This window comes from Ambystoma mexicanum, chromosome 3q (genome assembly GCF_040938575.1).
Source record: "Ambystoma mexicanum isolate Mex_15411 chromosome 3q, UKY_AmexF1_1, whole genome shotgun sequence".
Classification (NCBI taxonomy): domain Eukaryota; kingdom Metazoa; phylum Chordata; class Amphibia; order Caudata; family Ambystomatidae; genus Ambystoma; species Ambystoma mexicanum.
Window position 1 is genome coordinate 647,139,148 of NC_090926.1, and position 13,379 is coordinate 647,152,526.

The 13,379-nt window shown below is 49.6% G+C and overlaps 1 protein-coding gene across 4 annotated transcripts in view; it reads left to right on the forward strand.

Moving 5' to 3' along the window:
* TBCD (tubulin folding cofactor D) overlaps positions 1-13,379 on the forward strand; it is a 2,839,019-nt gene that overhangs the window by 1,696,521 nt on the left and 1,129,119 nt on the right. For all 4 annotated transcript variants that reach the window (XM_069654539.1, XM_069654542.1, XM_069654540.1 and 1 more), the window contains exon 17: positions 8,788-8,845. In XM_069654539.1, coding sequence (XP_069510640.1) covers positions 8,788-8,845 — 58 coding nt within the window. The remainder of the gene's footprint in view (positions 1-8,787; positions 8,846-13,379) is intronic.

Consider the following 13,379-nt stretch of genomic DNA (forward strand, 5'->3'; position numbering starts at 1 on the left):
CATGATAAAACCAATAAACAAAATAAAAGAAATAAAAAAATCCCTGTACGCGGATGATGCGTTACTGTTCAACCGTGACTCTGATCAAAATCTTTGCTCACTTTTAGATGCAATACAGTCCTTCTCAGGATACTGTGTAAATTGGTCAAAATCAGAACTACTCCCACTTACAAACAACTTGGACCCCCCTGGATATTTTCTTAGATTTATATGGGCCCCAACAACAATTACTTATCTCGGAATTTGAGTTTCAAGATGCACTGGTACCCTGCTTGCTGATAACTTAGCTATGTACCTAACATCACTTGGTGCTAAATTGGATTACTGGTCCAGGCTTCCCATATCTCTGTATGGCCGCCTCTCTCTCATTAAGATGATAGTCCTTCTGAAACTTCTATATTACTTCACCAACGTACCAATATGGCCAGTAGGCTGTTTTTTAATCAAATAGGCTCAATGGCCTCCGGATTCGTCTGGGGGACATGTGCTGCCAGACTGGCATGATAAAACGATATTAGCTTGGGGGCCTGGTGGCTCCTGACTTGGAGTTGTATTATTTATTGGCCCAAGCACAATTTGCTGCACATTTGTACGCTTTACCTCTTACCCATCGCCATGTAGATATTGAGGTGCTGGGAGCAAAACCATTGGATCCTTGTTCAGTAATATTTGGAAACGCAATATGGGGATGACGCAGGTTTGACCCGTGCAGACAATGATCAGGGCATGGGCCAAGTTGTTCCACCATTTGGGAATATACGCTCCGTATTGCAGGAATTATTCTACCTTCACAGGACAGAACTGTACAGATCGGGCGGGATGTGGAGCGACAATTTAAGATGGGAGTTATGTTTTCTGTTGGGAGCTTCGTCTCTAGATCTGAATTCACAGCTAAACTGTTAAGTAACCCGCTCTTACTGTTAAAATACATTCGAATGATGGCAATATTTCATAGGAAATTACCATCTTTCCCTGCTGAACTGGAAACTCACACCTTGCTTTACACGATCACCCAGGCCACAAGCAGATGTGGGCTGGTGACCGAATTGTATTACAAAGCGCAACAGGCCACTGGATATATATCAGAGTCGCTGTGGGAAATGGGTGTGGGCCATGCGATACCAGATGTATGGGCACGATATTGTCTACTTACCACTATACCCCAGCTGAATTGGCTAAACTCTGTCCGGGCAACGCTGACGTTTGCCCTAAGTGTAACAGTCCCTAGCGGATTTTCTATATATGTTTTGGATGTGTCCCCCAGTGATGAGATTTTGGACCAAGGTGGCAGAGCATATGGGAAGGGTTCCAAACATAAATGCAGGGCCTTGACATAGTTGCTAATGCTGTCGAGTAACTCTTATCTATACCTCATTGAATGTCTGTTATTTTATTATTATTTATTTCATGTAAGCTAGCACAGCGTGAACTCCGCCTCAGAGGGCCATTGGATAATCTGCGTGATGTATTGTTATTGATGTACAGTTGCATTATAACGATTTGTACACTGCTGATGCCTAAGGTTTAAAACAAATTTCCAATAAAAAATGTGTAGTGTTGGTTGCTGTTTATAATCCCACTTATTTTTTCAAGATGTCTATCGTTAACAGGGAGGATTAAATATATTTAATATCATACTCCTACTTCCCGTCCCTTTTACTCCATACTTATGGGACATCTCTCCGTCCTGTGGGGCGGGATCGGAGCAATTTGTAAAAACCATCCAAAAAAATGTTTTTCAAAAATGTGTCCTTCCTCTCTTTCTTACGCGGGGCCCGGCACGCGGCTGTAGCCCCGCCCACCTTGGCCCCGCCCCGCGCATCGCCCATCAGTCCTTTTCTCTGCTCGTTCGGGACTGGACGCACTTCGCATCCTCGGAAGATTGTCTTCCCTTTTTTCCTCTCTGGCTCTCGCTAGCGATCGTGTACTAGTCTGTCTATGTCGTTCAGGCTAGATTTCCAGATTGTTCATCGTGTCACCGTCGTTTCGCGAGGGCGGATCCCCATCCTCTTTGTTTACAGTGCTTGGGTCCGGATCACCGTTGGGACTCCTGTTTTTACTGCGACTCCCTTTTCGGTCCGGGCACTTCAACGTTGGTTGGAGCGGTGGGAGGAGGTGTTCCGACAAACTCCTCCTTCACATTTTCAGGCGTTTATCGACAAAAAGAAGAAACGCCCGGTAAATTCTTTACTTTTCAGAGCCCCCCGGCCGGGGGATACCTTTCCGGGTTCCTCTTGGGCCGGCAGGAGCATTGATCGCTCTGCCACCGGGGTTCGCCCTGAGGTGCCCGTTGGGCCGAATAATTGTCCTGGAGTTTACTCCCAGGGTCTCCGTAAGGGGCCTGTGGATACCGGAGCACGCTCCCAGGCCCCTCCTGTGGGGGCTGTTTGTAGGCCCAGTTCTACTGGGTCAGAGGGTACCAGAGCTAGCTCTGAGGCCTCTCTTTCGGCTTCCCTCAAAAATAAAACCGGGGTGCGCCCCGAGGCCTTGGGTGGGCTTGCTGTTACCGAACGGATGTTCGAGGCCCGTGCAGATGAGGCTTGTACCGGGCCTGAGTCCGGGGTCCCTCGTTCAGAGGCTAAAGCTAACAACAGTTCTGAGAGGCCTGTCAAGGCCTTGTCGGTGAAAGCGGTTTCTCACCTTTCCCGCTCTTGCAGTGACACCAGACCTGTTGAGGGGGCAAAGAAGCAAAGGTCTTCTTTTACTGGCAGTGCTGAGGTCCTTCCTTCGAAGGCTAATTTGGCCGTTGGTATGTCACAAACATTCCAGGCCTCACAGTACCGGCTCTGCCGAGGTCCCTTATGTTAAGGCTAAAGTTAAGACCCCTGATCCATCGACGGGGACCCCTACCTCACTTCCTCACGTGCCGCAGTTCCCCTCAGATGAGGACAAAATGGCGCCTGTTCCTGCCACGACCGCGGCGGCCATTTTAGGGGCTACCCCTACAACTACGCCATCGGCCTCAGGTGTAGGACTTTGTCCCTCGGGTGAACATAGTCCCTTGTGCGCATCCCTATCGGCCAGTTTACAATTGGAATAACCGGATGCCTCTTCCGCAAATGTTTTGTTGCCTGTGGGGTCGGCACCTTTGATTTATGTGGATACTTCGGTGGAGGGGCCTGTGTGGCACCCTTCCCCGTTACATCCCTGGATATGTCCACCTCGTGAGAGGTCTCCTCAGGTTCCGAGGCATTCCCTGGAGGAGGCTTTTTTCAGTACATTTCAAAATGAGGGAATATTTCAAAGGGCTTTTCAGGGAGATATGCCCACCTGCGCCTCCGGCTTCACCTATTCCTGCGGTGTTTCCGCCGGTGCCTCCCTTGCCAACGGTGCCTCCCCCGACTCTTCCGCCTTTGCCTCCATTGTCCCCTGTGGACAAGGCAGCACCTGACGCGGCTCAGCAGGATCCTGAGATGTCTGATGATGTCCAAGGCGATCAGGACAACGAGGACCTTCCCCGCTCTATCAGAGCTTTTCATGACCGGGTTCTGGACATGAGTTTCTTAGATGTTCCAGTGCCTGATGCACCCGCTCCGCAGGAGGGCGTGCTTTCTGGGGCGTTCACCCTGTCTCCTTTGGAGCATACCGGCCTGTTCTTGCAGACGGACGTTCTGGCCGAGGTCCGCAGAGTCTGGGAAAAGCCACACTCTGGACTTTTTGTCAATTAGAAAATTGACGCGAGATACAGGCTGCATTCTTCGGAAGAGGTGGCCTTGTCGTCTTGTCCGCCCCGTCCTCCACAGTGGTGGCTGTGGCCACTTTGCAGTCCAGGCCTGCAGCATCCTCTTCCACGACGGCTACTCAGTTTCTGGGAAAGGAGGATAAGCTCCTTGACTCCCTCGAGAGGAAAATCTTCGCCAACTCGGCCTTGCAGCTCAGGCAGGCCAATGCTGAATTGATATTAGCAGGAGCTAACATGCGGATGTGGGAAGGTCTGGCGGAGTTTGAGGAGTTTATCCCGGTCGAGAAGCTGGAAGACTTAAAAGAAGTGCAGGACAAGGTGTTGGACCTTCCGTTCGATGGGAAGGAGCTTTTTCATTCTGAAACAGATGTAGAGCTCACCAAGACGAAGGATAGCACTCAGACAGCTAAGTCCTTGTCGGTCCTTGTTAAGACTCCTTTCAAAACCCAGAGACCATTGTCGCAAAGTCGACCTTCCTCTGGCATTAGGGGCTTCCTCGACCATAAATCTCGCAGAGTGGATACCCCTGCGGGGGAACAACTGCCGTAGACAACAAATGATGCAGTTTTTCTCCCGCTCCTCTGCCTCCTCCTCAGGTTCAGGTGGCAACGCCGCCGATAAAGCTGCTAAATGAGGGTTTTCCGCGCTCGCACGAGACCCAGGTGGGAGGGAGCATCGCGTCTCATTGGGAGGCGTGGCAGACCATCACAGAAGACAGATGGGTCTTGTCAGTCGCTCGGGCGGGCTTCCGCTTTCTTGTACCCCATACCCCACCCGTCAACCCTCCTTTTCAGCAATCGGGCTCGCCCTCCCGCAAAGCCGAGGTTCAGAAACCTCTGGACCTCAGAGCTGTGGAACCTGTTTCTCTTGGGGAATGAGGGGAGGGCTTCTACTCCCGGCTGTTTACGGTGCCCAAACCCAACCAGGCTGGCCTGCGTACCATCCTAGACCTTTCCCAGTTCAATCTTTTCCTACCCCAAGAGAAATTCAAGATGATCACGCCCAGCCAGATACGGTCCTCCTTGCATATGGGCGATTGGCTCAGCGTCGTGGATCTTCAGGATGCGTACATGCATATCCTGATTTGGAACCCACACAGGAGATACCTCCGCTTCTCTTTGGGAGATGAGCACTTTTAGTTTCGAGTGGTTCCTTTTGGCCTCAGCTCGGCGCCGCATGTCTTCACGAAGATGATGTCGGTGATTGCGGCCTATCTTCGTCTCCAAGGTATCCATGTGTATCCTTATTTGGACGACTGGCTCTTGCGCAGCCCTTGTCTGCTGGCAGCAGCGGGCAATCTCCAGTCTCTCCTTCAGCTCCTTTTCCATCTTGGGCTGTTGGTAAACTGGCGGAAATCTTCCATGACGGTCTTGCAGGACCTGATTTTCCTGGGTTTTCGCTGGAACACGATCGACTGTAGAGTGTACCTGACCGGGGACAGAATGGCGGATCTGTTAGCCACGTGTCAGATGTTTGCGCAGTCGGAGAGCATGTCGTCCTGGTGGTTCCAGAGGCTTCTGGGCCTCATGGCCTCGTGCGTGCTGGCTCTTCCTCTTGCTCGTCTCAAGATGAGACAGGCCCAGATGGCTCTTAGGAGTTCCTGGCGGCAGGCTGTGGACCCGAATTCCAAGCTGGTAGTGATTCCGGATTCCATGAGTGGACCTGGATTGGTGGTCATCTCTCAGCAACCTGTCGGTGGGTGTGGGGTTTCAGGACCCAGCCCCCACAGTGACGATCACGACGGACTCCTCCCTGCTGGGGTGGGGTGCGACGTTAGACCTTCTTCAGGTTTCGGACCTCTGGTCGCCTCAGGACTAGCTCCTGCACATAAATCATTTGGAGCTTCTGGCGATCTTCCTAGCGCTCAGGGTGTTCAGACCGCTCATTGTCAACAAGGTGGTCCGCATACGTATGGACAATGTGGTGTCAATGTATTACATCAACAAGCAAGGGGGAACAAAGTCCCCCCCCCCCTCGTGGACCTGTCCATCCAGATGTGGGAGTGGGTTGTGCTTCATGGTGTTTGGCTGCTTGCAGTGCACATCCCGTGCCAGCTGAATGTCCCAGCGGATGCCCTCAGCCGGCGGACAGCGGTCAGCTACGAGTGGGAGTTGAAGGCGGAGGTCCTCACATGGATTTTCTTGCGTTGGGGCACACCGAAGGTGGACCTCTTCGCTACGGCGGTGAACAAGAAGCTTCCTCAGTCTGCCTCCAGAGGGGGGCTGAGAGCCTCCTCTCTGGGGGATGCTCTCGAGATTCCATGGCACAACATGAGAGCTTACGCCTTCCCACCTCTTCCTCTTCCTGTAGTCCATCGTGCAATTTGGAAGCTGAAGAACTCTGTGACCTGTTCCCTTCTGCTCATAGCTCTGTGGTGGCCGGCCAGGTTTTGGTTCTCAGAACTTCAACACCTGTCGGTGTATCCGCCGATCAGGTTACCAGTGACCCCCGATCTTCTTCATCAAGGGGAACAACAGATGTGGCACCCCTCCCCACAATCGCTCAGCTTGGCGGCAGGGTGCCTGAGTTCAAGTCTTTAGAGCATCTTGACTTGTCTACGGATAACATGCGTATTATCCAGGCAGCCAGGAAACCCTCGACCAGATCCCAAAACAGGATTAAATGGCTCAGGTTCTGTCATTGGTGTTTGGAAAAGCAGTTGGATCCAAGGGTGTCTACCATTGACACAGTGCTGTCCTTCGTGTCCTCCCTAGTCGGGTGTTCACATTCTGTCATGCAGAACTTACCTTTCAGCGGTTTCCGCTTATCTTTCTACAGACCAATGCTCTTATTCTCTGAGTAACCCAGTGGTTAAGAGGCATTTTGCAGGCTTGACACGCCTCTACCCTCCTGTTCGTAGTCCCACCCGCCATGGGACCTAAATGTAGTCCTGACGGCGCTGTGCCATAAACCTTTTAAACCAATGGCCACGGTGGACCTAAAGTACCTATCCTGGAAAGTGTCCTTTCTGGCCGCCGTTACATCAGCGAGGAGAGTGAGTGAGCTCCAGGCCTTGTCAGTGGAGCATCCTTTCTTGGCCTTTCACAAGGACAAGGTGGTCCTACGGACAAACCTGGCCTTTCTACCGAAGGTGGTAACTTAATTCCCTCTGAATCAGTCAATCTCCCCACCAGTCTTTTTTCCGAACCCTGCCTCAGAGGCTGAAAGGGTTCTGCATTGTCTTGATGTCAGAAGGGCTCTTAAGTTCTACCTTGACAGGACTTCTGAGTTTAGGAGTTGTTCTCAACTTTGTGACCTTCGGCAACCCTCAGGGTAAGCAGCGTCTAAGGCAACTATTTCTCGGTGGATCGCCTCCTGCATCACGGAGTCCTTCTCCGTCCAAGGACTGAAACTTCCTAAGGGTATTCATGCACACCTGGTACGGGGCAAGGCAGCCTCGGTCACTTTTCAGAAATATGTCCCCTGGGAGTCCATCGCTAGTGCAGCTACTTGGGCCTCCCCATCTGCTTTTTGTAAGCATTATTGTCTGGACATGAGCTCAAGAGCTGATGCTCAGTTGGGTGAAAAACCTGTTCCATCCACCGTAGTTTCTGTGAGGCGTATGGAGGAAAGGGGACGGGACGTAGGAGTATAACCAGGTTACTCACCGTAGTGACCACCTTACTCCTAGTCCATAGTCACCTTTCCTCCATACGCCCACCCGCCGTCCCCTCTAATAAGGTTCCTCTGTTATTGCTAATAGGTCTCTGACCTGGCGATAGAAAAGGACTGATGGGCGATGCGCGGGCGGAGGCCAAGGTGGGCGGGGCTACGGCCGCGTGCCGGGCACCGCGTAAGAAAGAGAGGAAGGACACATTTTTTAAAAGATTTTGTTTTGGATGCTTTTTACAAAGTGCTCCGGTCCCGTCCCACAGGACAGAGAGATGTCCCATAAGTATAGAGGAAAGGGGACTATGGACTAGGACTAAGGTGGTCACTACGGTGAGTAACCTGATTAGTATGTACCAAACGATTCCAGGCAACAGGACCTTTCACTCTGCCTAGAGAAAGTAGCGGCGTAGCCAATATACATGTAACAGTTTAATGTAGATGATGCATGCTCTTAGGTGTATGTAGGATAAGGGTGGGGAATCTCTGACTAGAATGAAATTACCTACACAATCATTTCAAGGATGCTAGGATTTTCGGCTGTTATATAGTTATACTGAAGAATAGACGTATGGCAACGATTAAGTGATCTTTGGCTCTGATAAACAGTGCCTTAACCTATGGCAAGTGTAGAACTCGTACTGTAGGATTGCTAGTTTCAGACAAGATTCAAAAACATGTTGGATTTGGGAAAGATGAAGCAATGCATGCCAGTCCAATAATTTTAAAGCAGGATTGGGGCATACATTTGTATAGTTTACTGGCCGTATTGAGTAGATATTAATAAGTCATAAAATACACACATTATACACTTGTAAAAGTTAATTGCAAAGGGGACTGCATACCACAATGTCTAGGTAATGTAAACAGTGGAATGAGCTATTGTTTTTTAGTTATTAATGAAAATGTTTGAAAACATACATTTTACTTGAAAAAGCTTTGCATGGGTTGTTTACTGATGATCCAGATTTGGAATTTCTATTCTGCTCCTCTGCAGGTTCCTGAAGGTGGCGGTTGTCATCACATGCTTTATTCAAACATTGTCTTGTGTCCTCTCTCTGACCCAATGGTCTCAAAGATACATGCAACCGTTTGGAGTGTAATTCCTGACTTTCTAGTTCAAAGACAGAACTACCTAATGACATCTAAAAAGTAACAGTAGTATGATTAACGAGGAATGCATTTAAAATCGGAAATCAAAAATAAATGTAGCAGTAATCTTATGAAACAAGATTTCCCACACAGAGAAGCATGAATCAAAAACAGGCAAGATGGAACCATAGATGAGCTAATTCTAGTAGTGAGACTAACTGACCAGTAGAATGAGTCCCCATTTTCAATGTCACCAAATGGGTAGGTAACAAATGAGGTTAGATGTTGTAAAAATTACATCAGTAAACGAACATGTATGTAGTTGTCATTACAGTAGACAATGCACTGTATTCTGACTATTTGTAGTAATTACAAATAATACAAAACCCATCTCTTCTCTTTAGTGCTTTGATAATAGCTGCTGTGTTCGATCGTGATGTAAACTGCAGAAGGGCGGCATCGGTGAGTTTTTTTACTTTTGTTCTAGTTTTCCAAAATGTATGCATTCTGTCTTTTTTTTATTGTGCTGTGCAAGGATAGAACCCGATGGCCTAATTTCTGATCAGAAATCTTCATTACTCACTGTCAACCCCTTCCTGTCATAGTTTTCACTTTGAGTCAATGTGCCCTTGGGAACAGCTGACTTCCCCCTTAAGAATATTTTTTTCGAAGGGATTGTGTCCTCCGACGTATTCCTTATCTTTGATAGATCTCCCAGCTTGCTGGCCTCACACATTTTTTTCAGTAGAGGGCGCTGCGTGCGAAGTCCCTCGAGCCGAGTTCCCTCGACAGCCTCCGTATCGGCGCTGACATCATCACGCATATAAATAGACTTGGGCAGCGTCCGTTGCTCAGTTCTGTTTTTCCGCGCTTCGTGGGGCCTCGGAATATCGTTGCTCAGTTCTTCAGTCAAATATACTTTATTATTCCTCGTGAATAACGACTCGTACTCGATGGCTTCCTCACCCGAACCGACGACTCCACGGTACGGCTTCAAAAAATGTCAAAACTGTGGAAAGAAAATGTCGTTGACGGATCCTCACAGGATCTGTTTGTGGTGCCTGGGAATCGAGCACCATTGTTCGGAGTGCGAGGACCTCATGTCAATGACGGCGAAAGCCTTGAAGGAGCATATGGGGAAGCTCGAGAGAGGTAAGGCAGTTAAAACTTCTTCGAAAGTTTCCTCGGCGGAGTCAAGATATTAGTCTCCTCGCCATCACAAGACATTCTCGTTCTAGGTCTCGAAGCAGTTCCCATCACTCTTCGAGATCTGAGCATTCAAAAAAGAGACGTCGAAGATCGCCTTCCTCGTCTTCAGTTTCCCCAAAAAGGGTCTCCTGCCCCACAGAACATAGCTTTCAGGATGAGTGGGAGGAATTCAGGAAAAAGATGCTGAGCCTCTTTGAGAAAGCGGCCTCGACCCCCTCAAAGACTGCTGAGGGTGATACCCTGGGTGAAAGACCCAAAAAATCAAAACGCCGCGAGTCGCAGCACCTGCCAAAAGAAGCCACTCGAGAGCATCACAAACCCTTGAGTAAAGGCAAAGTCGCGTCTTCGACGCCGTCGTTGAAGATCCCTTCGACACATAGATCGGCGTCTTCGATGCCGTTATCGAAGGGTTCTTCGACGCACAGGTCAGTCGAGTAGACGCCGTCTTCGGCGCCGAGAAAGGACAAACCCATGGCCACTTCACAGCCAGTGGCCATACCCAGAGCCTCGATCACGAGAATGTCGACGTTTTCTCAGCCAATCATGACGAATTTGGCCCCTTCTGCTCTGTAAATGGGATTTATTCCATTTTCAAGACCTGATCACTCCAGAGTCTTATCTATTTATGAAGAAGGGGAGGATTCGGATCAGGAAAGACCTTTTGAGTTGCAGGGATCTGCAACTCCTGTACCAGAGGAATTTACCTCTAAGGATAGTAGGTTGAAAGACCTCCAAGAATCCTTACAGGAAGCAAGTGGGTTGAACACTTCCCCAGAAGTGGAATTTGCCAGACCAGAATCAGGGGAACATGCTGAAACCCCTTATAGAACCCTGATGGCAAGGATATTAGAGTTTATGGGGTGGTCCACACACTCACCTGCTTTTCAGCAAGACGACCCCACAGACATCTTGGTCAAAGGTCCACAGGAGGATCCTGTGGTGCCATTTCATGCGGCATTACAAAGGAGAATATTGGCAAACTGGGAAACACCTGAGGTAATCCCGGCGGTTAGCAAAAAATTATCAGCTAAATACAGGGTGTCTTCTGCTGACCCTGAATATTTATCCAAACACCCAACTTTGGACAGTCTGGTTGTTCAGGCAGCTACTTCATCAGGTAGTAAATCGGCTTACCCTACTGTTCCACAGGACAGGGATGATAAGAGATATGACTCTATGGCCCAAAAAGTCTTTTCTGCATGTAGCATGGCGTTGAAATCCATCAATGCTACTTGTACGCTCGCAAGGTTCAGCCACACACTTTGGAAGTGTGCTTCATCAGCAGCTGACTGCCTCCCGGAGGGAGAAGAAAGGGAAGCGTTCCTAAACATCATCAAGGATGGTAAAGACGCTATGTGCGAATCCCTTCAAACTGGCATCGATTCTGCTGACAGCATCAGCAGGGCCATGGCGGCAAGTACAACAACCCGGAGATTTGCTTGGTTGCGAAAGTCTGGTTTTGCTCCAGATGTGCAAAGCAGACTTTTGAATATGCCCTTTGACGGCTCTTCTTTGTTTAGTAAAAGGCGGATGACAGTTAAGAAAAACTACAAACATCAAAGGCAGCATCAAAATCCCTGGGAGCTGCAATCCGTCAGACACCATATCGCCCCTCAGGAACCTCGTGGAGAGGTAAGTCCTTTTGCTTCTATTCCGCATTCGGAAGAGGCAGAGGACAGCTGGTTCAAAGGGGTCCGAAAAAATTCACCCGAGGTGGACGGGTTAAAAATACAAAAGCCGCAGCAGCAGCAGGTGCCTCTTTACCCTTGGCATCTGCATCAGCCGCCTCCAAACCGCTCTGAGGACTCTCCTCACAAGACACCAGTAGGGGGCAGGTTAACTCAACATCTGACGGAATGGCAGGCTATTACGTCAGATGCTTGGGCATTGGAGACAGTTGCCCAAGGTTACTGCCTACCTTTTCTACGCATCCCTCAGAGTCATCCACCGGGGAACAGCTCTCTGAAAGTTCCAGATCCGCTCCTCTTGCAGGAAATTGTAGACCTGTTAGAGAAAGGTGCCATAGAACCGGTACCTGTAGCGGAGGGGAACAAGGGCTGGTACTCCCCCCTACTTTCTCATACCGAAGAAAGACGGAGGACTGAGACCTATCTTGGACTTACGAGAATTGAACAAGTTCCTCAGGAAGGACAAGTTCAAGATGGTAACTCTCTCTCAGATCCTTCAGGCCCTCCAGCTCCAGGACTGGCTGGTATCCCTGGACCTCCAGGATGCTTATTTCCATGTGCCAATCCATCTCAAACACAGGAAATACCTGAGGTTCGCAATTGGCGGCTCTCATTATCAATTTTGAGTTCTGCCATTTGGGCTGACCTCCGCCCCGAGGGTCTTCACCAAGCTAATGTCGGTAGTGGCTTCAAGTGTAAGGAGGGAAGGGATTCACGTCTACCCCTACCTGGACGATTGGCTGATCAGAGCTGTATCTCTGGAACAAGCTCAGATTCAGCTAGATTATGTCTGCCACTTCCTTCACAAACTGGGCTTCTCCCTCAATTTAAAGAAGTCACAGATGATACCATCACAGAGACTCCAGTTCATTGGAGCGGTCATGGACACTTCCATGGGAAAAGCATCGCCACCAGAGGTGAGGGCTCAAGATATTCTGCAGATGGTCACCAAGTTTCAAAATGCCCAACGTCTCTCAGCCTTCGACTTTTTGAGGTTGCTAGGCCTCATGGCATTCTACATCTTCCTTGTGCCAGAGGCTCGCCTGAAAATGAGATCTCTTCAGTGGGCACTGAGAACTCAGTGGTCGCAATTCTCAGGGAGAATGACAGACCTCCTTCAGGTTCCGGAGAAGGTGGCTCAAGACCTTCAGTGGTGGACCTGCCAGAAAAACATCTTGAAGGGAGAACTGTTTTGGCAACCATGGCCGGAGATAACAGTAGTCACAGATGCCTCACTCACGGGGTGGGGAGCCCATACCAACGACTTGACCATCAGCGGTCGTTGGTCTCCATCTGAGTCCAGACTACATATCAACCTGTTAGAGCTGAGAGCAATCAGACTAGCGCTGAAGGCTTTTCTGCCATCTGTACAGGGGAGAAATGTCCTGATAATGACGGACAACACAGTGGCCATACACTACCTCAACAAAAGAGGAGGCGTAGGATCACTGCCACTGTGCAGAGAGGCAATGCAGCTCTGGTTTTGGGCAATTCAAGAAGGAATCTCTCTATCAGCAGTTCACCTAGCCGGAGAGAAGAACTTGACGGCGGACACTCTGTGCAGGCAGGGCACAGTCTCCCATGAGTGGGAACTAGCTCAGGAAGTCCTTCAGGAGATCTTCGCCCTTTGGGGAACCCCTCAAGTGGATCTGTTCACCAGCAGTACCAACAGGAAGTGCGATCTGTTTTGTTCAAGGGAATTTCCCCCGAGAGGAGCTCTAGGGGACGCGTTCGTAGTGGACTGGAAGTTTCCACTCCTGTAAACATTTCCACCAGTCCCTGTCATTCCTCAAATGATCAGGAGGTTGAGAAGATTCTGGAGGACCATGACCCTAATTACCCCAGACTGGGCCAGGAGAACGTGGTACCCGGACCTTCTGGACATGTCCATCTGCCCTCCAATTCGTCTTCCACTCAAGGAGAATCTTCTCTCACAGAAGAGAGGCCAGGTTCTCCATCCAGACATCAGAACCCTCAACCTTCACGCCTGGCTTCTGAAAGGTTGAGATACAAGGATTGGGACCTTCCTGATGACGTCATGGAGGTGTTGCTTTCGTCCAGAAGGCCAGCAACAAAGTCTTTATACCGCTGCCGTTGGA